At 42.7% G+C, this 25,631-nt stretch overlaps 1 protein-coding gene across 1 annotated transcript; it reads right to left on the minus strand.

Moving 5' to 3' along the window:
* Positions 1 to 18,008: 18,008 nt before the first annotated feature.
* Gm40469 (predicted gene, 40469) lies at positions 18,009 to 20,890 on the minus strand. Its single transcript, XM_030243911.1, has 2 exons — positions 20,872 to 20,890; positions 18,009 to 19,625 (listed from the first exon to the last, which is right to left on the minus strand). Exons 1-2 carry the CDS (start codon positions 20,888 to 20,890, stop codon positions 18,760 to 18,762), a joined length of 885 nt encoding a protein of 294 aa, XP_030099771.1. The 3' UTR covers positions 18,009 to 18,759.
* Between the last annotated feature and the right edge of the window lie 4,741 nt (positions 20,891 to 25,631).

The raw sequence follows: 25,631 nt of genomic DNA on the forward strand, positions 1-25,631 counted from the left end.
CACCCACTCCTACTTCCCTGTCCTGGCATACCCCTACCATGAGGCATCAAGCCTTATCAGGACCAAGGGCCTCTCTTCCCATTGCAGTCCAAGAAGACCATCCTCTGCTACATATGCAGCTGAAGCCATGGGTCCATCCATTTGTACTCTTTGATTGGTGGTTTAGTCCCTGTGAGCTCTGGGGGTACTGGTTGGTTCATATTGTTGTTTCACTTATGGGGCGGCAAGCTCCTTCAGCTCCATCAGTCCTTTCTCTAGCTTCTCCATTGGGGAAGTGCTCAGTCCAATGTTTGGCTGACAGCATCCACCTCTGTATTTGTTAGGCACTGGCAGAACCTCTCAGGAGACAGCTATATCAGGCTCCTGTCCACAAGCATTTGTTGGCATCCACAATAGTGTCTGGGTTTGGTGACTATAGGGGATGGATACCCAGGTGGGGCAGTCTCTGGGTGGTCTTTCCTTCAATCTCTGCTCCACACTTTGTCTCTGTATCTCCTCTCATGGGTATTTTGATCCCCTTCTAAGAAGGATTGAAATATCCATACTTTGGACTTCCTTCTTCTTGAGCTTCATTTGGTCTGTGAATTGTGTCTTGGTATTCTGAGCTTTGGAGCTAATCCACTTATCAGTGAGTGTATACCATGTGTGTTCTTTTGTGATTGGGTTTCCTCACTCAGGATGATATTTTCTAGTTCCTCCATTTATCTAAGAATTTCATGATTTCATTGTTTTTAATAGCTGAGTAGTATTCCATTGTGTAAATGTACCACATTTTTTATATCCATTCCTCTGTTGAGGGACATCTGGGTTCTTTCCAACTTCTGGCTATTATAGATAAGGCTACCATGAACATAGCGGATCATGTGTCCTTATTACAAGTTGGAACATCTTCTGGGTATATGCTCAGGAGAGGTATTGCTGGGTCCTCCGGTAGTACTATGTCCAATTTTCTGAGGAACTGCCAGACTGATTTTCAGAGTGGTTGCACCAGCTTGCAATACCACCAACACTGGAGGAGTGTACCTCTTTCTTCACATCCTAGCTAGTGAATTTTTGATCTTAGCCATTCTGGCTGGTGTGAGGTGGAATCTCAGGGTTGTTTTGATTTGCATTTCCCTGAAGACTAAGGATGTTGAACATTTCTTTAGGTACTTCTTAGCCATTTGGTATTCCTCGGTTGAGAATTCTTTGTTTAGCTCTGTACCCCATTTTTAATAGGGTTATTTGGTTCTCCAGAGTCTTAACTTCTTGAGTTCTTTGTGTATATTGGATATTAGCCCTCTATCCGATGTAGGATTGGTAAATATCTTTTACCAATCAGTTGGTTGCCATTTTGTCCTATTGACAGTGTCCTTTGCCTTACAGAAGCTTTGTAATTTTGAGGTCCCATGTGCCAATTCTTGATCTTAGAGCAAAAGCTAATGGTGTTCTGTTCAGGAAAATTTCCCCTGTGCCCATGTGCTCCAGGCTCTTTCCCACCTTCTTTTCTATTAGTTTCAGTGTATCTGGTTTTATGTGGACGTCTTTGATCCATGTGGACTTTAGCTTTATACAAGGACACAAGAATGGATCAATTCGCATTCTTCTGCATGCTAACCTCCAGCTGAACCATCACCATTTGTTGAAAATGTTGTCTTTTTCCACTGGATGGTTTTAGCTCCTTTTTCAAGGATCAAATGACCATAGGTGTATGAGTTCATTTCTGGGTCTTCAATTCTATTCCATTCATCTACCTGTCTGTCAAGGTAACAATGCTATGCAGTTTTGTTTTTTTTTTTAATCACTATTGTTCTGTAGTACAGCTTGAGGTCTGGGATGGTGCTTTCCCCAGAAGTTCTTTTATTGTTGAGAATAATTTTCACCATTCTGGGCCTTTTGTTATTCCAGAGGAATTTGAGAATTGCTTGCTTGCTTGATCGCTTTCTTTCTGTCTCTCTTTCTTTCTTTCTTTCTTTCTTTCTTTCTTTCTTTCTTTCTTTCTTTCTTTCTTTCTTTCTTTCCTTCCTTCTTTTTTCCTTCCTTCCTTCCTTCCTTCCTTTCTATTAGATATTTTCTTCATTTACATTTAAATGCTTTCCTGAAAGTCCTCTATACCCTTCCCCCACCCTGCTCCCCAACCCAACTGGCCCTGGCATTCCCCTGTACCGGGGCATATAGTCTTTACAAGAACAAGGGCCTCTCCTCCCAATGATGGCCAACTAGGCCACCTTCTGCTATATATGCAGCTAGAGACAGAGCTCTGGCGGTTCGGGTTAGTTCCTATTGTTGTTCCTCTTATAGGGTTGCAGACCCCTTTAGCTCCTTGGGTACTTTCACTAGCTCCATTGGGGATCCTGTGTTCCATCCAATAGCTGACTGTGAGCATCCACTTCTGTATTTGGCAGGCACTGGTATAGCCTCATGAGAGACAGCTATATCAGGATTCTGTCAGCAAAATCTTTCTGGCATATTCAATAGTGTCTGGGTTTGATGACTATTTATGGGATGGATCCCTGGGTGGAACAGTCTCTGGATGGTCTTTCCTTCTGTCTCAGCTCCAAACTTTGTCTCTGTATCTTCCTCCATGGGTATTTTGTTCCCCATTCAAAGGAGGAACAAAGTATCCACACTTTGGTCTTCCTTCTTCTTGAGTATCTTGCTGTCTTATTTTCCACTGGATGGTTTTAGGTCCTTTATCAAAGATCAAGTGACCATAGGTGTGTCTGAGAGTTCATTTCTGGGTCTTCAATTCTATTCCATTGATCTATTTGTCTGTCACTGGACCAGTATCATGTTTGTTTGTTTGTTTGTTTGTTTGTTTGTTTTTATCACAATCGCTCTGTAGTACTGCTTGAAGTCAGCCATGGAGATTCCTCCAGAGGTGCTTTTATTGTTGAGAATAGGTTTTGCTATCCTAGGTTTTTTGTTATTCCAGATGAATTTGCAAATTGTCCTTTCTAACTCTGTGAAGAATTGAGTTGGAATTTTGATGGGGATTGCATTGAATTTGTAGATTGCTTTTGGCAAGATAGCCATTTTGACTATATTAATCCCGCCAATCCATGAACATGGGAGATCTTTTCATCTTCTGAAATCTTCTTCGATTTCTTCCTTCAGAGACTTGAAGTCTCTTATCATACACATCTTTCACTTCCTTAGATAGAGTCATACCAAGGTATTTTATATTGTTTGTGACTAGTGTGAAGGGTGTTGTTTCCCTAATTTCTTTCTCAGCCTGTTTATCCTTGGTGTAGAGAAAGGCCCCTGATTTGTTTGAGTTAGTGTTATATCCAGCTACTGCACTGAAGCTGTTTATCAGGTTTAGGAGTTCTCTGGTGGAATTTTTAGGGATATATATATATATATATACATATATATACATATATATATATATATATATATATATATATATATATATAATCATGTCATCTGCAAATAGTGATATTTTGACTTCTTCCTTTCCAATTTGTATCCCTTTGATCTTCTTTTGTTGTCTAATTGCTCTGGCTAGGAGTTCGAGTACTATATTGAATAGGTAGGGAGAAAGTGAGCAGCCTTGTCTAGTCCCTGATTTTAGTGGGATTGCTTCAACTTTCTCTCCATTTAGTTTGATGTTAGATACTGGTTTGCTTTATATTGTTTTTATTATGTTTAGTTATGGGCCTTGAATTTCTGATATTTCATGAATGGGTGTTGGATTTTGTCAAATGCTTTCTCAGCATCTAAGGAGATGATCATGTGGCTTTTGTCTTTGAGTTTGTTTATATAGTCTATTACGTTGATGGATTTCCATATATTAAACCATCCCTGCATCCCTGGAATGAAGGCCACTTGATCATGATCGATGATTGTTTTGATGTGTTCTTGGATTCCGTTAGTGAGAATTTTATTGAGTATTTTTGCATCAATATTCATAAGGGAAAAGCTATTAAAAACAATAAATTTATGAAATTCTTAGGCAAATGGATGGATCTAGAGGCTATTCATCTGGTCCTGGCTTTTTTTGGTTGGGAGACGATTAATGACAGATTCTATTTCTGTAGGGGAAATGGGAGTGTTTAGATCGTTAATCTGATCCTGATTTAACTTTGATATGGTATCTGTCTAGGAAATTGTCCATTTCATTCAGGTTTTCCAGTTTTATTGAGTATAGTCTTTTGTAGTAGGATCTCATGTTTTGGATTTCCTCAGGTTCTGTTGTTATGTCTTCCTTTTCTTTTCTGATTTTGTTAATTAGGTTACTGTCCCTGTGCCCTCTTGAGTGTGGCTAAGGGTTTATCTATCTTGTTGATTTGTTCAAAGAACCAGCTTCTGGTTTGTTTGATTCTTTGTATAGTTCTTTTTGTTTCCACTTGGTTGATTTCAGCCCTGAGTTTGATTATTTCCTGCTGTCTACTCCTCTTGGGAAAATTTGCTTCCTTTTGTTCTAGAGCTTTTAGGTGTGCTGTCAAGCTGCTAGTGTATGCTCCCTCCAGTTTCCTTTTGGTGGCACTCAGAGCTATGAAACACTTAGGAATGCTTTCATTGTGTCCCATAAGTTTGGGTATGTTGTGGCTTCATTTTCATTAAACTCTAAACTCTAAAAAGTCTTTACTCTCTCTCTTTTTTTAATTTCTTCCTTGACCAAGTTATCATTGAGTAGAGTGTTGTTCAGCTTCCACGTGAATGTTGGCTTTCTATTATTTATGTTTTTATTGAAGATCAGACTTAGTCCGTGGTGATCTGATAGGATGCATGGGATAATTTCAATATTTTTGTATCTGTTGAGGCCTGTTTTGTGATCCATTATGTGGTCTATTTTGGAGAAGGTACTATGAAGTGCTGAGAAGAAGGTATATCCTTTTGTTTTAGGATAAAATGTTCTGTATATATCTGTTAAATCCATTTGTTTCATAACTTCTATTAGTTTTAATGTGTCTCTGTTTAGTTTCTGTTTCCAGGATCTGTCCATTGATGAGAGTGGGGTGTTGAAGTCTCCCACTATTGTTTTGTGAGGTGCAATGTGTGGTCTTAGCTTTACTATAGTTTCCTTAATGAATGTGGATGCCCTTGCATTTGGAGCATAGATATTCAGAATTGAGAGTTCATCTTGGAAGATTTTACCTTTGATGTGTATGAATTGCCCCTCATCTTTGTTGATAACTTGGGTTGCAAGTCGATTTTATTCTACATTAGAATGGCTACTCCAGCTCTGTTCTTCGGCTTGTTTGCTTGGACAGTTGTTTTCCAGCCTTTTACCCTGAGGAAGTGTCTGTCTTTTCCCTGAGGTGGGTATCCTGTATGCAGCAAATTGTTGGGTCCTGTTTATTAGCCAGTCTGTTAGTCTAAGTCTTTTTATTAGAGTAATTGAGTCCCCTGATATTTAGAGGTATTAAGGAAAAGTAATTGTTGCTTCCAGTTATTTTGTTGTTAGAGTTGGGATTCTGTTCTTGCAGCTATCTTCTTTTATATTTGTTGAAGGATTACTTTCTTGCTTTTTCTAGGGCATAATTTTTCTCCTTGTGTTGGAGTTTTTCCTTTATTATCCTTTGAAGGGCTGGATTTGTGGAAAGATATTGTGTGTATTTGGTTTTATCATGGAATACTTTGGTTTCTCCATTTATGGCAATTGAGAGTTTTGTTGGGTATATTAGCCTGGGCTGGCATTTGTGTTCTCTTAGGGTTAGTATGACATCTGCCCAGGATCTTCTAGCTTTCACAGTCTCTGGTGAGAAGTCTGGTGTAATTCTAATAGGTCTGCCTTTATATGTTACTTGACCCTTTTCCCTTACTGCTTTTAATATTCTATCTTTATATAGTGCATTTGGTGTTTTGATTATTATTTTTTGGGAGGAATTTCTTTTCTGGTCCAGTCTATTTGGAGTTCTGTAGGCTTCTTGTATGTTCATGGACATCTCTTTCTTTATGTTAGGGAAGTTTTCTTCTCTAATTTTGTTGAAGATATTTACTGGTCCTTTAAGTTGAAAATCTTCAGTCTCATTGATACCTATTATCCTTAGTTTTGTTCTTTTCATTGTGTCCTGGATTTCCCGGATGCCTTGAGTTAGGATATTTTTGCATTTTGCATTTTCTTTGATTGTTGTGTCCATGTTTTCTATGGAATCTTCTGCACCTGAGATTTTTTCTCTTCCATCTTTTTTATTCTGTTACTGATGCTCACATCTATGGTTCCTGATTTCTTTCCTAAGGTTTCTATCTCCAGAGTTGTCTCCCTTTGTGTTTTCTTTATTGTTTCTACTTCCATTTTTAGATCTTGGATGGTTTTGTTCAATTCCATCATGTGTTTGGTTGTGCTTTCCTGTAATTCTTTAAGGGATTTTTGTGCTTCCTCTTGAAGGGCTTCTCTACCTGTTTAGCAGTGTTCTCCTGTATTTCTTTAAGTGAGTTATTAATGCCCTTCTTAAAATCCTCTACCAGCATCATGAGATATGATTTTACATCTGAATCTTGCTTTTTCAGGTGTGTTGGGGTATCCAGTACTCACTGTGGTGGGCATACTAGGTTCTGATGATCCGGAATGGTCTTGGTTTCTGTTAGTAAGATTCTTATCTTTGCCTTATGCCATCTGATAGTCTCTGGTGTTAGATGTTCCAGCTGTCTCTGGCTGGGGCTTGTTCCTCCTGCTAGTCTGTTAGCCTCTGTCAGCGCTCCTGGGAGTCCAACTCTCTCCAAAGTCCCAGTGGTCAGAGCACTCTCTGCAGGCAAGCTCTCCTCTCCCAGGGAAGGTGCCCAGAGGTCTGGAGCTCAGATCCACCTCTTGGCTGAAGATGAAGGCCCCAAGGGACCCTGTCCAAGAAGCTCTGTTGCTTCTGTGGCCCACGCACTCTCCTGGGCAGACTGGTCTCTGAGAGATTCAGGATACAAGATGACGCTCTTACCTGATTCCCAGTGTCAGAGGCCTCTCTGGAGGCCAAGTCTCCTCAGTGATCCCAAGATCCTGGGTGTGCTAGGGGGGCTGCTGAATGGAGAGTCCTCTGGGGACCGTGGGACCGTCTGCCGAGTTCAGGCCCAAGGTGGGAAAGAGCCCCAGCCGCAGGTCGGCAGGTTACCTGTGTCCCTGTTCTCCACTGAGTTCACACCCAAGGTGAGAATTGCTCTTTCAAGCTCTATGAAGAATTGAGTTGGAATTTTGATGGGGATTGCATTGAATCTGTAGATTGCTTTCGGCAGGATAGCCATTTTTGACTATATTGGTCCTGCCATTCCATGAGCATGGGAGATCTTTTCATCTTCTGAAATCTTCTTCGATTTCTTTCTTCAGAGACTTGAAATTCTTGTCATACAGATCTTTCACTTCCCTAGTTAGAGTCACACCAAGGTATTTTATATGTTTTGTGACTATTGTGAAGGGTGTTGTTTCCCTAATTTCTTTCTCAAACCTGGTTATCCTTTGTGTAGAGAAAGGCCACTGATTTGTTTGAGTTAATTTTATATCCAGCTACTTCACCGAAGCTGTTTATCAGGTTTAGGAGTCCTCTGGTGGAATTTTTAGGGTCACTTATATATACTATCATGTCATCTGCAAATAGTGATATTTTTACTTCTTCCTTTCCAATTTGTGACCCCTTGATCTCCTTTTGTTGTCTAATTGCTCTGGCTAGGACTTCAAGTACTATATTAAATAGGTAGGGAGAAAGTGGGCAGCCTTGTTTAGTCCCTGATTTTAGTGGGATTGCTTCCAGCTTCTCTCCATTTACTTTGATGTTGGCTACTGGTTTGCTGTAGATTGCTTTTATCATGTTTAGGTATGGGCCTTGAATTCCTGATCTTTCCATGACTTTTATCATGAAGGGGTGTTGGATTTTGTCAAATGCTTTCTCAGCATCTAACAAGATGATCATGTGGGTTTTGTCTTTGAGTTTGTTTATATAGTGGAGTACGTTGATGGGTTTCCGTATATTAAACCATCCCTGCATCCCTGGGATGAAACCTACTTGGTCATGACGGATCATCGCTCTGATGTGTTCTTGGATTTGGTTTGCAAGGATTTTATTGAGTATTTTTGCATTGATATTTATAAGGGAAATTGGTCTAAAGTTCTCTTCCTTTGTTGGATCTTTGTGTGGTTTAGGTATCAGAGTAATTGTGGCTTCATAGAATGAATTGGGTAGGGTACCTTCTGTTTCTATTTTGTGCAATAGTTTGAGAAGAGTTGGGATTAGGTCTTCTTTGAAGGTCTGATAGAACTCTGCACTAAACCCATCTGGTCCTGGGCTTTTTTTTTTTTTTTTTTTTTTTTTTTCGGTTGGAGACTATTAATGACTGCTTCTATTTCTTTAGGGGAAATGGGAGTGTTTAGATCGTTAATCTGATCCTGATTTAACTTTGGTATGGTATCTGTCTAGGAAGTTGTCCATCTCATCCAGGTTTTCCAGTTTGTTGAGTATAGCCTTTTGTAGTAGGATCTGATGATGTTTTGGATTTCCTCAGGTTCTGTTGTTATGTCTCCTTATTCATTTCTGATTTTGTTAATTAGGATACTGTCCCTGTGCCCTCTAGTTATTCTGGCTAAGGGTTTATCTATCTTGTTGATTTGCTCAAAGAACCAGCTCCTAGTTTGGTTGATTCTTTGAATAGTTCTTTTTGTTTCCACTTGGTTGATTTCAGCCCTGAGTTTGATTATTTCCTGCTGTCTACTCCTCTTGGGAGAATTTGCTTCCTTGTGTTCTAGAGCTTTTAGGTGTGCTGTCAAGCTGCTAGTGTATGCTCCCTCCAGTTTCCTTTTGGTGGCACTCAGAGCTATGAGTTTTCCACTTAGGAATGCTTTCATTGTGTCCCATAAGTTTGGGTATGTTGTGGCTTCATTTTCATTAAACTCTAAACTCTAAAAAGTCTTTACTCTCTCTCTTTTTTTATTTCTTCCTTGACCAAGTTATCATTGAGTAGAGTGTTGTTCAGCTTCCACGTGAATGTTGGCTTTCTATTATTTATGTTTTTATTGAAGATCAGACTTAGTCCGTGGTGATCTGATAGGATGCATGGGATAATTTCAATATTTTTGTATCTGTTGAGACCTGTTTTATGACCAATTGTATGGTCAATTTTGGAGAAGGTGCCATGAGGTGCTGAGAAGAAGGTATATCCTTTTGTTTTAGGATAAAATGTTCTGTATTTATCTGTTAAATCCATTTCTTTCATAGCTTCTGTTAGCTTCAATGTGTCTCTGTTTAGTTTCTGTTTCCAGGATCTGTCCATTGATGAGAGTGGGGTGTTGAAGTCTCCCACTATTATTGTGTGAGGTGCAATGTGTGCTTTGAGCTTTACTATAATTTCCTTAATGAATGGAGTTGCCCTTGCATTAGAAACATAGATATTCAGAACTGAGAGTTAATCTTGGAAGATTTTACTTTTGATGGGTATGAAGTGCCCCTCCTTGTCTTTTTTGATAACTTTGGGTTTGAAGTCAATTTTATTTGAATGGCTACTCCAGCTTGTTTCTTCATACCATTTGCTTAGAAAATTGTTTTTCACCCTTTTACTTTGAGGTAGTGTCTGTCTTTTTCCCTGAGGTGGATTTCCTTGCATTGAACCTTTATATACAGAATCACTGTCTGAACGTGAATTATTACTATCGTGGGAATAACACATAGGGACTGGACAAAATGTTCCAAGGTGTACATGTCTCTTTAACACAAAAAGCGTTTTGTTCTTTAATTGTATTGTATATATTTAAATCATACACTCACACTATGGTGTGCTGATTGGTGTGGTAAATTACGTGGTGAAATGCTTTGATGCTGGCATTTGCTCATTTGTTCTAGGGTTAAAAGCTCTGGTAACTCACCATAATTCATTAGTGATCATTCTTGTTTGACCTCAGACTTCCTGTCCTACCTGCTTATCTGCACCTCTCCCATTCTGTGTTTGTCTTTACACATGTGTCTCATACTTAAGCAGGTCCAACATTTTCCTTATGTGCTTATTTTCCTTAACAAAATGTCTTCCAGGTTCACACTTTTGTGATAAATTGCAGAGCTCTCCCCTGGATTTTCTAATACAGGCTCTTGCAGTGAGATCTAGGCTGGCCTAGAGTTAGTGCTCTGTCTGCCTCAGCTTCCTGAGTTTTGGGCTTAGAAGGATATTTCCCCTCCATTTCTGTCTCAGTATTGACCTTCTTTGATAGATGCTGTAGACTGTATTCTAAAGATTCAAATCCAGCTTGTTTGGGCTTTGCGTTGTTGAAAAGCTTTCCTGTGGTTACAGTTCCTCTGTTGTTTTTCCAAACTCAGTGTCTTCAAATGCTTATCATTGCTGATATTTTGAAGAGTCTCAGAAGGGGCCAGACTTCTGTCTCCTAGGCTCTGCCCCTGATGAATAGTCTCTTTTAAAATTTAATTTTGTTATTTATTCATTTCACATCCTACTCACTAACCCCCTCCCAGTCACCCTCTTCACACAATCCTTTCCCCAACTCCCCTCCCCTTCTCCTTGGAGTGGGTGAGGCTCCCCTGGGTATTTCCCCCCACCCTGGCACTTCAAGTCTCTGCAAGGCTAGACACTTCCTCTCCTATTGAGGCCAGACAAGGCAGCCCAGATAAAATAACATATCCCATGTACAGCCAACAGCTTTTGGGATAGCCCCCATTCCAGCTGTTTGGGACCTACATGAAGACCAACCAATAACCAGCCTATCTTTAGACCTATCCCAAGGGCAAGTACCAATCCCTAACACTTTAATGATACTCTATTATGTTGGCAGACAGGAGCATGGTGTCCTCTGAGAGGCTCCACCCAGCATCTGACTCATACAGACAGATACAGGCACCACAGCCAAACAGTTGATGGAGTTTAGGGACCATGTTGTTGTTGTTTTACATTCCTAATGTTGTTCCCCTTTCTGGACTCCCCTGCAAGAGTTCTTCAGCCCATCCCCTTCCTTTGCCTCTGAGAGGTGCTCCCCCCCACTCTCTACCTCCCTCCCTCCCCTACACATCCCCACCTCATCCCCCCTTTGCACCCCCCCTCCCTGGAGCACCAAATCTCTGCAGAATTAAGCACATCCTCTCTCACTGAGGACAGACAAGGCAGTCCCCTAGTACATTCACATACATACATGAAATGAAAATACTCACATACATAAAATTGTACCAGAGGCCAGGGACCAGCCCATGTACGCTCTTTGGTTGGTGAGTTGGTCCCTGGGAGCACTGATGGGTATAGTTAGTTGATACTATTGTTCTTCCTATGGGGTTGCCACCCCCTTCAGCTCCTTTAGTCCTTCCCCTAACTCTTCCATCCGGGTCTCTGAGCTCAAGGCAATGTTTGCCTGTAAGTATCTGCATCTGTCTCAGTCAGGTGCTAGTTGAGCCCCTCAGAGGATAGCCATGCCAGGCTCCTGTCTGCAAGCACAATATGGCATCAGCAAAAGATTTGGGGTTTGGTGTCAGGCCCTTTTCTATAGGTAACACATTCTGTCGTTATGGTGAACCCCTGGGTTGATATCTCCAAAGGCCTCAAATATTATCATTGCTTCAACATAAATTTGGAAGGACCCATGTTCCAACACCATGCCCCACAAACTAGAGCCGGTTACCATTACATGTGTTCTGCCTGAGAGAAGTCATATTAGGTCCACTGATGGACATCAGGCAGAATCTCAAAGACAAAGTAGAAAGTCCTTCTATAAGGTCTGAGGACATGCCAGTAAATAAAGTTGTCATTGTGAGATGAAGGAGCTCAAGGAGCACAATAAAATATTTCCATGCCAAGACTGATATGGAAGTTTTAATGACTGATAGGCACTTCAGGCAGACACACAGCAGGTGAATCCTGAAAGAGACTATTTTGCCTAAGAGTGAATGGGGTCAATTTTATAGTCATTAGGAAATATCTGTACTTGTCTCCTGGGAAGTTTGTTTGGCCTCTTATTTGAGTAGTTAGGAGGACAGACAACTATGGTTTCTGACATGGTTGGCTTCCTTTTCTGAAACTGACCATTGGGTAAGATACCCAGAGCTATTTGGATCGGTCCTAAATGCTTGTAAACTGCATCACAAACACTGTCAGGCTTCAAGCGGCAAGGAGCTGACACAAGAGTATAAGATTTTGCCCTTTATTTAGGGCTCTTTTATTTGGGGCTTTCTCTCTACAAAGAGTACAATTTTGATCTTCTCTGTGACCTAAGCCAATATGGTATCAAGACTTAGAAGTTATTACCACTGGAAACACAGTGAGCACTCGTGATTGTGACATCAGCACCTGAGGTGCATGGGTCTGTAACAAGGCTTACAACTCCTGGAAGCCACAGTGCTATAGATTTGCGTGAGTGCCATCACCTTTACAGATTCAATGGAAGCCCTGTGGGAACCAAGAAGATCCAGCAATATAGCACAAATCGAACAAATAGTCTGAATGTTTCAGAAGGGTCAAACCGGCATTATTATGAAAAGCTTCAATGCATGCAGTAAAAAAATGTGGATGCATCACCATACTTAATAATAGTTATCAATTCTATAATCAAAACATCAATACCTTTAAAGGGAGAGGCAGATTGCTCCTCAACAATGGCTGGGCATCAAGGAGACTGCATACAAGTGACCATATACTCAGGGTGCAGGGTATGCCTCCCTGTGCCAATAAACTGTCACTTTGATTAATGGCGGCCTTCTCACTACAGCCTAAGACACTCTTGAGATAGTCTGGCTCTTGAATGTCCCCCAAAGGGACTATTGCATGGCTATAGACACTTCTTGTAATGTGTCTCTTAGGATGGACTTATGCACATTAAATACTTTTTGATTGCTGTGATAAAATATCTGATAGACACAATGGGGGGGTTCTACTTTTGCTCAGATATAGAATCTTCCACAACCAGGAAGGCATGGCTGCTGGAGAAGCTGGTATGTGGTGAAGCTCCTTATATGACAGTGGCCTAGAAGACAGAGAGCCCTTCTTAGGCTAGGTATGATCTCAGAATCCACCCCCGCCCCACAGTGACCCACTACCTTCAGCAAGGCTCCCAACTCCTATAGGCCCCACAACCTCCCAACCGAGTGCTACCAACTGTAGACCAAATGTTCAAACACAGCTTGTGGGGGATGCCTTACCTTCAAAGCAAACCATGGCATCAGGTCATTAGCATCAGGTCCTCTTGGGTAAGATGTTGGGACCTCATCTCTCCTTGCTTGTTTCTCTGATGTGGAAGATTCTATCTCCTGAACTGGGAGCTAAAATGATCAATAAGAGGTTCCCACATTCTGTACCCATCAGCTAGCATGCTTCATATCACCTCTATTATACAAAGATACCATATAACATTTCTAAAGTGGAACGTTCATGCCTCTGGTATCTGAATGTAGAGGCAGCAGCATTTACGGACATGAAGATGTGTGTCTGCCTCTCTTGTCTTTAGTTTCCCTGCAGCTCTCTCTGCTTCCCACCTTTTATCAGGCAGCAATGCAAATCCACCCAGTTTCCTCTCTCCAATCACTTGCAATTACTACTTTCTCCATGGCTGTGAGACGCCCGATCTCCAGCAAGAAAGACGCCACAAGAGGATCTTTCTGCACATGTTTATTGGGAGAGCTTGATTGCGAAGGCGAAAGACCCCAAGCCCAAAACTAGTGCTGCTTTTATAGGCCTAGGAGAGGTGTGTCTACACCTGATTGGTTATGCTTTCAGTACCTCATTTACATGCCTCAGGCCAGGCCATGACTCAGGACAAACTCTTATGCACATGCGCACATTGGTTGTTTACCCATATTCATGGGCGTCAGCTTGTTGAAACCAGTGCCATCTTGTAATGGCGCTTATTGGCTTCCCACACATGGCTAATGGAAGTACAAACTTATACAGCTACTTTGAAAATCAATTTTGGTTTCTCAAAAAATTGTGAGTAGTCCTGCCCCAAGGCCCAGCTATACCACCCCTGGGTATATACCCCAAAGATGCCCCATTATACCACAAGGACACATGCTCAACTATGTTCATAGCAACTTTATTTGTAATAGCTGGAAACTGGAAACAAACTAAATGTCCTTCAACTGAAGAATGGATCAAGGTAATGTGGTAAATCTATACAGTGGAATATTATTTAGCTATTTAAAAACAAGGACATTGCCAGGCTTGGTGGCACACACCTTTAATCCCAGCACTTGGAAGGCAGAGGCAGGCGAATTTCTGAGTTTGAGGCCAGCTTGGTCTACAGAGTGAGTTCCAGGACAGCCAGGGCTATACAGAGAAACCCTATCTTGAACCCTCCCCAAAAAATCCCCCCCCCAAAATGGGGGACATCATGAAATTTGCAGGCAAATGGATGGAAATAAAAAATGTCATCTTGAATGAGGTAACCTAGACCCAGAAATACACGTATGGTATGTACTCACTTATAAGTGGACACTAGTCATAAAATACAGGACAATCATGTTACAATCCATAGCCCCAAAGAAACTAAGTAATAAGGAGGATGCATGGGAGTTATGTGAACCTCACAGAGGGTTCTTAGCTGAGCACAGCTGGGCCTTTTTGGCTTCAGGTCATCCGCATATGCCCTATAACACTGCTGGAGGCAGACCCATCACTGTGGACAGATCCTTTTTCTGCTCAGCTTCTGCAGTCTAAGGCTGAGTGGTCTGTGTGTTGCTTCTCTGAAATACACTATCTCTCTATCCTCGCGCGGGGTGGGCTCTCTGGCTGCGTGTGAAGAGTAGCAGCTGGAAGCATTATACAAAAGTCGCCATCAGGCTCCCAAAACAGATGGGGCCTAGGATGGAGTCCTTTCTCTCTAGGTCTCTGCAGCTTCTGACTGCTTGCCTCTTCCTCATCTAGCTCAAGTCTGGTCACCAACATCTCTAGACTTCCTTCACATCTAAGCTCTGCACTCAATCAAAGCTTCCAGATTGAAGAGGTGTGTGTGTGTGTGTGTGTGTGTGTGTGTGTGTGTGTGTGTGTATGTGTTAGGCCACAGTGCTAATAGGGAGCCTGGGAGTCTCCTGCCAGAGCTGCTCAGGAAGTGATATTGAAATGGGGATGGGGAGAGTGGTGGGGCTCAGGTTTGATAACTGGGTGAAAGCTAGCAAATTTATTGAAATAAATTCTAAAATGTGGCTCCAACTTGTTAACTTGTAAATTCCTTGACCTCCTGTAGCCCCCAGGGTAACATTGCTGGCTAGGAAACAGGCATCAAATGCAAAAATCTCTTCTCCACTGCTATCTCTGGCTATACCAGACATAGAAGACACTGTGACAAAAAGCTGGAGTATGTGTGGCTAACCTCAGGATGGACTGTCCTACTGTTAGGAGAGTCTCAGAGCAGGCACACCTCACTGCAGGTGGCACTTCAGGATGACTGTGCCCCATGGCTGCCAATACCTTAGGATGGATAGGTCACCCTGGTGACCATTATTAATTCCAAGTACGGCATCTCGGGGTAGGCATGCCCCACTGAATATAACACTCTGGAATAGACCCCAAAACTGCGAAAATAAAGTCTGCCTCCTTACACTGTTTCTCTCTGGCACTTGTTGCAACAACTGATGCTATAACTCTCTCTCCTCCATCCCCCTTTTCCCCTTCTCCTCTCCCCTTGAATCCCATAGTTGGTGTGGAGCTCATTGCCATTTTGGGAAGAACATTACCCCCACTGGTGGCTTCCTCTTCCCAAGGTGGCTGAGGGAATTACATAAAATGACATTGGGATTTGTCACTCCAATAATGTCTATGTTTGTTATGTCTTCTGAGTTAGGAGGAATGGCTGGAAATTTTGCCCTTCAGACTCTATACTAGGTCCTCTCTATTTTGTAATCCTGATTGTGACTTTTGCATAGTGCTCCTAGCTGGTGCTCTTCACAGGCAGCCACAGAGCCCACCATACGCAAGTGCGTGTGTGTGTGTGTGTGTGTGTGTGTGTGTGTGTGTGTGTGTGCGTGCGCGTGTGTGTGTAGGTTCCTCTGTAGATCCCTGACTATCCTGGAACTCACTCTGCAGATCAGAGTGGCTTCAGACTCAGAGATCCACTTGTCTGCTTTCCAAATGTTGAAATTAGAGATACACACCACTGCCTACCAGCACTCCCCACATCATTCTTTAGGATATATCCTTCTACCTTTAACAGATGACCTGACACTATTGCAGTGGAAACATTTGCAGTCACCTGCCCTCAGCTGACAGAATCTGCTCAGTGACTCCCTTGCCTGTACTTTCACAGAAGAGGGATATGCAAACTTTTAAAACAAACCCCCCCCCCCGGTCTGTCTGTGATGCCCAGAACCTCCTTCCAGGAAGGTAGCAAATAGCCAGTAAGTGCAAAGTGACCTGGAATAAGAGTACTGAAATAGGGGTGGTGTGGGTTTGGAAATCTGAAAAGCATAATGTGCACTTAAGCTGGGCTATTCGAGGAGTAGAGTGCCATGGACTCCATACGTGATGATGATGATGATGGTGGTGGTGGTGATATGTGTGTGTGTTATCCTGGGGTAATGTTGTTGTTCTGGTGGTGGTGGTGGTAAAGTGTGTGTGTGTGTGAGTCTGAAAGCCATGAGTATTGTTGTGTGGAGTGCCATGGGTATTTGGGAGAACATGTGGAATGGTCTAACTGGAAGCTATAGGTTCTGGGTATATCTCTTGCCTGAATGGCAAGAAAGTCAGCTTTAAATTGGAACCAGAACTTGACCACAGGTGGAGCTGTGGGTGATGCTGTGTATATGTAGAGAGACAGCGAAGATAGAGGCTTGGTCAGTCTTTCTCCAAACTTCCAGGCTAGGACATTTGTTTAAAACTGGGATTGAAGCTATAGTCTCTCCCATGACAGGCAAGGCCTCTGGCACTGGGCTGCATCCTCTGCCTTTTAGCATGGATTCACTTTCTCACTGGGTTTAGTTTTGTTTAAATATGCTCTGCAGGGTCACTTTCTGTCTCAGTCACCTGAGAAGCTGGGATGGCGGGGCCCAGGTTGTACTTTTCATTAGGCGTGATCCTACTGAATCTCTGGGTTCTGTCTTTACCTGTAAAATGCGAATACTAATCTCTACCCAGCAGAGGTTTATTTTATGATGAAATAGAGAACAATGTGACTACAGCACCTTCCGCAGGCTAAGGGAGCCCTAATGTCCTGCACCCACAATTATTCCTATAGTCGTCTTGATGGCTGTCAGGCTGGGAAGAAGGGCTGACTATGAATTGGACCAGCATCAAAAGCAGATAGGGTTCTCCTTACTGCTTCTCTGCAATGTGTTAGGTTCCAAATGGCCTCTGTGGGCCTTTTCAGTTGATTACAGTGGGACTGATCTGCAGTTATACCACACCAACCCAGAGCTGTCCCGTTTACAGCCATGCCTGAGGCTGGCTCAGAAGTTGGGGATGCCCCTGGCAGAGCTACTTCCTGCTTTCTATTCTCATAGAATGACTCTGTGAAACAAAAAGACTGAAAGGGGCTCTTCCATAGACCATTCCCTGTGAGATCCTCATTGTCTGATCCATGTGTTATTTCATCCATTCACTCATTCATTCATTCATTCACTCATTCATTAGTAGTGGTTTCATGCCCAGTGAATGTGGCTCTGAGTCAGGTATAGGAAGAAGAGGAGAAAAACAAAGCATGTAATCAGCTGACGGGAACCTCTCTGAACACTCAATAAGTTCTGGTAGAATAATTGCTGGTCACCAACTTAGCAGATTGTAGGATGGTAACAGTTTAACCTTGAAAATGAGGGATAAATAGATGGACTTAGGAGGCTCCCAGCTTTACATGTGGGGACTTCACTTGTTGGGGTAGCATTGTTGGAGAGACAGAGCTCTAAACTTTCTCTGTAGGTGACACATGTCCACCTTACCTCTGCTCTGAGTCTCCTTGTCCTGGGCCAGCCTGCCAGTGGCAATGCAATGGTGATTTGCTAGATGCAGTGGAAAGTGAAAGGCTGAGACTTGTACTAGTATAAGATAGGAAACCATGGGGATGTGAGCATCGGATAGAACTGTTAGGGTCAAAGGACATAAGCAACAAGAAGATAGGATACTTTGTGTAGGACCCCAAATTTAGGGACCCCCACTCTAGTCCAAGGACAGGAAGCACCCACGAACACAAGAATCCTCTCTTGTTGCAAGACACACGAGGCTTTATTGGCAGAGCTCTGGGTCGACAAGTACCTCACACCGGAGGCAGGGGAGTCGATGCTGAGGCTCGGAAGCTAGGGGTTTTTAAAGAAGCAAAAGGTTGGGAGTACAAGGAATTTTGACAAAAGGCACGGGGTTGATTCATTAACAGAAAGATTACATGTCAGCAAAAAGGGGCATCAGAGCTTTGTTCCGGTGGGCTTGGGACTTATCTAACAACCAGTTGATGTATATGACTTTACTTGGTGCTAAGGGGTAATAGACAGAAAGGAGATTCCGGCCAGATGGTGTGGACTTTAGATAAGATGGCCCTGCCTGTCCCCTGATTGAGGGGTGATTCTGGCCAGATGGTGTTAGCTTAGATAATGTAGCCCCATTTGTCCTTGAATCCCTTTTCATCTTTACGGCCAAGATGTTCTTAGGAATGCCTTAACAACAGCCCTGCCTTGGCCTGCCTGGGGGCTGTTCTGCTTTGTTCTCAGTCCCAGATCTGGGCTGTGGGCTCCTAAACAAGTTACAATATTTCATCTTCCTTCATTTGTTTTATCTCTGTTATTTCCACAGCCCTTGGAAGAGCATCAAGCCATAGAGAGTGTAATGCTTCAAAAAGGAAATTAATGTGCAAATAAATACTTAACGAAATAAAGGGATGAGACCATGAGTAATTTGCAGGATCTGATTTCGGGACTCCTTCATCCTGTGGGAAAACGAGCCCCTCCCTACTCACTTCCATCAACCTTTTACTTCAGCCATTAAGGTGAGGTTCATATAGGGGCCACCAGAGGGAGCGAGGCGGATGGGTTTCCCGCACTGAGGACTTTTCCTGTGGCACCGCATTGGGCGGGGCCTATGGCCAGGCGCCCAGCCCGGGACGCGGTAGAATGGCGGACGGAACGCAGACCTGGGGTTGGGTCTGTTGCAGTGTCCGCCGGAGCGGTTTGGGAAGTGCACAGGGCAAAGATGGCGGCGGAGGAGCAGGAGGCGTTGAGGGAGTTCATGGCGGTGATGGGCACTGAGGAGGAAAGGGCTCGTTTCGTCCTGGAGACGGCTAGCTGGGACCTGCAGGTAGCGCCGCGAGGCGGGCCGCTTCGGGCGGGCTGGGGAATGCGGAGTGCGGCGTCCGCTCTGCGGCCGAAGCGCACAGTTATCCGTGCGGGGCTGGGCCCTGCCTGGCCCAGGCCTCATGGTGTCTGTGGTCGCTTGCCACGCGTCTCCGGCCTGGCTTGGAAGTTCATGCACGCGGGCGGGCCCGGCCTGCTTTTCAGGGCCTCCGTTTTCCGGCGGGCTCGCAGTGTTAGCGAGACTTTGGGCGCTGCGGCAGTCTGTGTGGAGTCGTCGCCTGGGGACGTGGCTGCCGCGGCGAGTGCTTGCGGGTGGCCCGGTGGAATCGAGTGCCCGGCTTCCAGATGGAGCCCCACCGAGGTCGCGGTGGCCTTCCGATTCCGCTTCTGCAAGGATGCTGTGCTGGTGGGGGAAACCCTGCAGGGCATCAGCCCACGCCCCACTCTTACCTAATTGCAGGGAGAAACTACCTGTGGGACTGTGGCGCACGTTTGGGATCTCTGCACATTTCGTAGTTAACTGTAAAATGAGAATTTCTTAGGACTTACTGTCTTGTTCGCTGGCATGTAGTAAATATTCCTTAAGGAATTAATTTAAAAGACAAAGCTCCACCAGGCATGAAATATTGCACACTTCTGATTCCTAGAGCAACGCCCATCTCTTAGTGCTCAGAAGCACAGTAATTAATGTTAGAAAGAACTGATTGCATGAATGTCCTTGGCCAGCCTACATCTTAGGTAGATGATGATGACTAATATTTCTAGAGTACCTACAACAAGCCAGGCACTGTTCAGCATTACAAAATGTCTCATTTACATGTCTCACATTGCAGCTGAGACTTTGGAGGATAAATAACTTGCTGAAGAACTTACTAACTACTAATTAAACAGGTAAAGACTAATCCTATCTTATGGATGAGGAATTGGACCCTCAAAGGGACACCGAATGTGCTCACTGTGTGAGCTTTCTGATGTAACCATGTCTACTGACTGTAATATATAAATAGCTTCCCAAACATTAGGGATCTTTATTCCTGTAACTCTTTCAGCACTCTGGAGGCAGAAGATCTCTGAGTTCGAGACCAGCCTGATCTACATAGTTCCAGGAGTAAATAGTCCCTCTTTCAAAATCATAACAAACAAAAAGAGGTCAGATGCTCTTAAAGGCGCTGTAACGCCTCTGTGCTGAGTGGACATACATGAGAGAAAAGCTTCTATCCCAGCAGATCATCCGAACTGAGGCTCTTACCTGTGTGGTAACTTGACTAACAGCGCCAGGACTTGAATGCAGGTTCTCTAAATGTCAGTTTAGTACACCTCCTACGATGGCACATGACTTCCCAGAAGCTGGTTATACTACATGAAGAATACCTTCAGACTGATTGTCCCATGACAGCTCATTTCCTCCTATACAGTTGGTTACCTTTTAGACAGGAGGTGCCTCCTCCATCTCTGTGGAACTTCATTGTTCTGTCTTCTCTCTTTGTGTGGAGAATGTGTGATAAATCAATGCCTTCTCGTTGAGTTGGCGACAGTCACAAATGACCAAAGGACTCATATGAAGGGCTTCCACATGTGTAAAGCTAAGGTGACTGCGTTAACTTTAGTGCTTATCTCCTTCACTTTTATAGGTTTGTTGGAACAGCATCCCCATTTCAAACAGGAACCGGGCTTCACAAAGAAAGGAAATGTAGCATCTGTCCCTATGCTCTTCTTCCTCTTAGAACATAAGCGTGAGGGCCTGAGCATGCTGCCTGGGGTTGAACCTGACCCCATTTCTTACCTCCAGAAGCTGTCTTCATTTTGCAGTCCGTTTGTGCCTGCTATAAAATGAGACAATAATAATACTAATTACGAAATTCTGAGTAGATGAAAGTAATTAACATATAGTGTACAGACAAATAATAGTTGGTGGTCTTCCTTTATGTTTTTCATATTAATTTTATTTAGTATCTTTGTTCCCCTTGGTGGGTGGATTTCCCCCTGAAGTAATATATCCCCATCTCCACTTCCAGGCTAACATGTCTATTGCCTTTCCATCTCATCTTCTTTAATTGTGGTCTCCTGTTATTTTTGTTGTGAGAGTTAAGATTCTGTTCATGTGACTGTCTTCTTTTAGGTGTTTTGAAAGATTTCTTTCTTGCTTTTTCTAGGGTGTAATTTCCCTCCTTGTGTTGGAGTTCTCACTTTATCATCCTTTGAAGGGCTGGTTTTTGTGGAAAAATAATGTGTGAATTTGGTTTTGTCATGTTTTTCTGATGATTTCCTTTAGTGGGCACCCGAGATACAAAGCCCTTCATTTCACAGGCATGAAGATGGGGTTGAGGACATGAAGCAGCAAGGTAGTCGTAGATATCAGGTGCCCCATACAGCATCATTTGTATAACTTCATTCATCAACAAACATTACCTTCTTCAGAGGTTAGTTTTCACATCTAAGACAGTAAGTGACTACTAAAGCGTTTTACAGGGACTTTAATAACCTCTCAGAATAGCTGATCAAAGTGACTTAAATGGAACTAGTGCATTAAGACACTTGGGACTAAAGCGTATCTTGAAATAATTTTAAGAGCTATGGACAATGGGGTCCCCTTAGAACCTTAAAAATACTATATTCTGGGATTACTTCATCTCTGTTTGATTTAGGGTGTGGTAAGGAATTTTGTAAGTTTCCCAGGTGATTCAGGTGTTCAGCCAGGGTAAGAGTGGATAGTCTAGGTATTCAATTTCATGAAGGTAAAATCAACTTGTTCTCATGATCCTTTGTACACAATAGCAAGGAGTAATGAAGAGTTACCATCTAAAATTTTGGAGAATTAAATGTATCCTACATTATCTTCTGTTGAAACATCCTATTTGAATTTGTTAATCAACAATGTGATCCAAAGGAAAGGAAATTGGCATTTCTAACTGAGGAAAATGAAAGGGGAAACCTTTCTTTATTATGGCACTAATAAATTAAAAACAAGGTACATGATTTTTAATTTGTTTTGCCAGAAATGTGTGTGGAACAATAGATTATTCTTCTACATAAGTAAAAATCACATCAGTAATTCTCAGCAGGATTAACCTAGGATTATAGAAACTAATTAAATGAGTCCTCTCTCTGTGACCCAAAAAGGACACTTGACATTACCTTGCAAAGTTCCATCTGTCTAGGGTGGTAGGCTCATGCTTAGTAAGTACTAGGAGGCATGGGTGAGTTTGCTGTATCCAATTGCTTTTCTTTCATCATGACTTCAAAAATATCCCATTCTTTCTGATAAATGGCATTAATTTACTGAAGGAAAAAAAAAGAGTGTTTTAATGGATGGATTTATTGAAACAACAGTGAGATAATTATGAAGCTTTCTAAAAGTAAATGGGTAAGACATCCTTTGTAATATACACAGGCATATAAAAGAGGCATTTAAATATGTCCCATGGTTTATTTAGACTGCCCTGAGCCATATGGGGTGGTCCAGACAGAACATTAAGAAAAAGACCTCTGAAATAGCCCACCCACACTCTGGAGAAAACCAGGCTTCTGGTAATTGGAAGCAGCTTGACTCTGCATTCCTCATTCCTCTGGTTGAGCTAAAGTGATGCTTGTGGATCTGGGTGGCTAACACCATGGATTATAAATCTCTGACAGAAGATCTGGTACTGGGTCCTGGTGACTTCAGGCACTCCCTTCCCTGGTTGTAGTGATCAGTTTGCAAGACTTCATTAAGCCTTTTTTTAGGGATGAAGCCCAACTTCAGACAAGACTTTCTCTCACTATCTATCAGAAAACAGACTGACAGTAGCTCTGTGAGAAACCTCAGGTACTAGGGAGAATATACAGAGCAGTATCTTTTATTTCTTCCACCTCTGACTCTTTAAAGAGCACTCTTAGATTGCTTAAGATATATTTCCCTTCATGAATCTGAGGATTTTGTTTCCATAGATATGACGTGAATGGAAAACTATATTTAATGCAGGAGACAACAATCCTATGAAAATTAATTTTCACTTCCTGATATTTTCTTTCTCTCTCCAGAGAGTAGGGGGGTTTGAGGCTCACTTGATCTAGTTTTAAATGTTAGCCATCAGCTCCTATATTTGTTTCCCCTTTTCTAATGAAATGAAAACAAACAAAAAAACCGAAACAAAACAAGACCAAAAAAAAAAAAAAAAAACCCTTAATAGTTGAGCATCTTTACCTTGTCATCTAATTCTGGATTTCTGAAAATTTACAGTGTAGCATAATCTCCCAACCTGAAGCAGACATGGTTTCATTTCATCATGGTTTCATTTATTCATTCTACTAGTGGAAGAATTTTGGGACTTTCAGTGATTTCACACATTCAAAGTTTTTTTTTTTTTTTTTTTTTTTTGCCCAGTCAATCATTTTAATAGCTGCAAAATTATCTATTTTATGGATATAATAAAACTTTAGGGAAACATCCAAACTTTAGGATAAGTTCTAAACTTTTGGTTTTAACAGGGTCCCATACAATCTTAACTTTATGAAAGATGACTGAACACACAGCTTAGTGACACTTAGTGACAGAGTATTCTCAGTGTGTGTGAGTCCTGAGTACGAGCTCTCTGTCCCCTCACCAATGGCACTTACAGAAGACCATATTCCATCAGATGTCTACAACTGTTCTTTTTTTTTTAATTACACACACACACACACACACACACACACACACACACACACACGGTGGTGGGAGCATGTTGGTGAGACAGCACGAGGACAGCTTACTGGAATCAGTTCTCTTCTTCCATCATACAGGATTTAGGGAATCAAACTAAGGCACGCATCTTTACCAGCTGAGCCATTTTGACAGCTCATGAGAGTTAATATTCACTACCAACTTGATTAGATTGAGAGATATCTAGGAGATCAATGAAACCTATCTCTGGAGTGGCTAAAAGGGAACATTTCCTGAGACAAATCGTGATGACTTTGACTCACTCAATGGTTTAATCTACAGGTTTCTAAACTATGGGTAGTGGGCCTATGTGATACAGCAACAGAATATGTGTATGTGTGTGTGTGTGTGTGTGTGTGTGTGAGAGAGAGAGAGAGAGAGAGAGAGATACCCTGAGAATTTACTTGTAGCTTTCATCCTGAACATACAACATGAACACTTTGCATCTGTGTGCCATCAAACCACCCCAAACAGCCATGATCCCTGCCTGAAACATTTTGGTTAGACTTGAGACTACTGTGTGCTATAAATTGCAGTGTTGTTTTTGTTTTTTTTACTGCATATACAAAGGTTTAATTATGGAAAGTAAAATTTTAATATTTTTCTACTCCTTAGTATGTATCAGATTTGTACATCTTTGGATTCTATTGTTAGAATGTTTGACTTTTTTTGGGGGGGGGGGAACTTCATTATTTATTAAACAGGTTTCTACACATGGCTTTTTAAATAATCCAGGCAGGGGGAGAAGGGACAGGAGGGCACTTGCCGCTCTCCACCTCCAGCACAGAATTATTTACATTTCGACCACTGGACAATCCTGGCTCAGGAGGAGGCAGCAAAAGTTGGAAAGGGGGGACCCCAGGAGAACAACAGTAAGACTTATTTCCTCCATCTCATCTCCCCAAAACCATCCATCTCATCCAAGTCTCTGGTGGTGTCTGGTGATGTCCATCTCCCATTCCTTCCCAAATTATGGAAGTAAGGTTCTTCTCACCGGAATAAGAGCACTTGGGATAACAGTAGGGTCCCCTCACCAAACAAAGGAAGAAAAAGGAAGAAAGCGTGGGATATTAACTAATTAATGAGCAGTACCTCCCCCAGAATCACCAAGTCTGGGCTAAGGCAGGCAGGCAACAACTGAATGAGATCCCAGGGTAAGGCCCTTTGCCTAAAGAGCTGCTGGGGATGGGGGTAATTTTAAGGAAAGCACCCTTGCCCAAGTGAGAGCATTTGAACTAAGTGTCTATGTGGTTTGTGGTAGTATAGGAAGTGCCAGTGTAGGGACTACAATGTCAGATTAAGAATCTTAGGGCCCAGAGGGAAGGAATCCAACCAAATAAACATCTTTAACAGAACAAGAAACAAGTAACTCCCCCTCCCAAATTAGGGACCACAGGTTCTGGGAGGAGAGCTCCTTCCCAGAATTGGGATAGGAACTGGACAGACTTGGCTATCATCTTCTTCTGACCCCTGATCCCTATTCCCTGACCTTAGTAATACTGGATTTTTAACAACCTGTATAATCAGGTCAACAGATGTCCATCTATCCCTGTAGCATGACCATGGGATTCCAGAGCTTGGCTGGGTCTAGGGAAGCAGGGACCAGGGCAAGGGGGTGGGCTTCCTTTGGAGGAGTTGATGGGCTTTTCTTCAGCTGGTGTTTGCATCCAGGGGTTCAGCAGAACCTCTTCCAGTGAGGGTCGGGAGCAGGGTTTAGGGGCCAGGCACCGGCGGATTAGGGCACAGCAATCTGGGGAGACATGAGCAGGGAAGTCTAGCTCAGCCTCCAGAATCTCCTGATCTCTCTTGAAGGGAATGTCCCCACAGAGCATGTCATAGAGTAGGACACCTAGTGACCAGAT

The sequence above is a fragment of the Mus musculus genome, chromosome 8 (genome assembly GCF_000001635.26).
Source record: "Mus musculus strain C57BL/6J chromosome 8, GRCm38.p6 C57BL/6J".
Classification (NCBI taxonomy): Eukaryota; Metazoa; Chordata; class Mammalia; order Rodentia; family Muridae; genus Mus; species Mus musculus.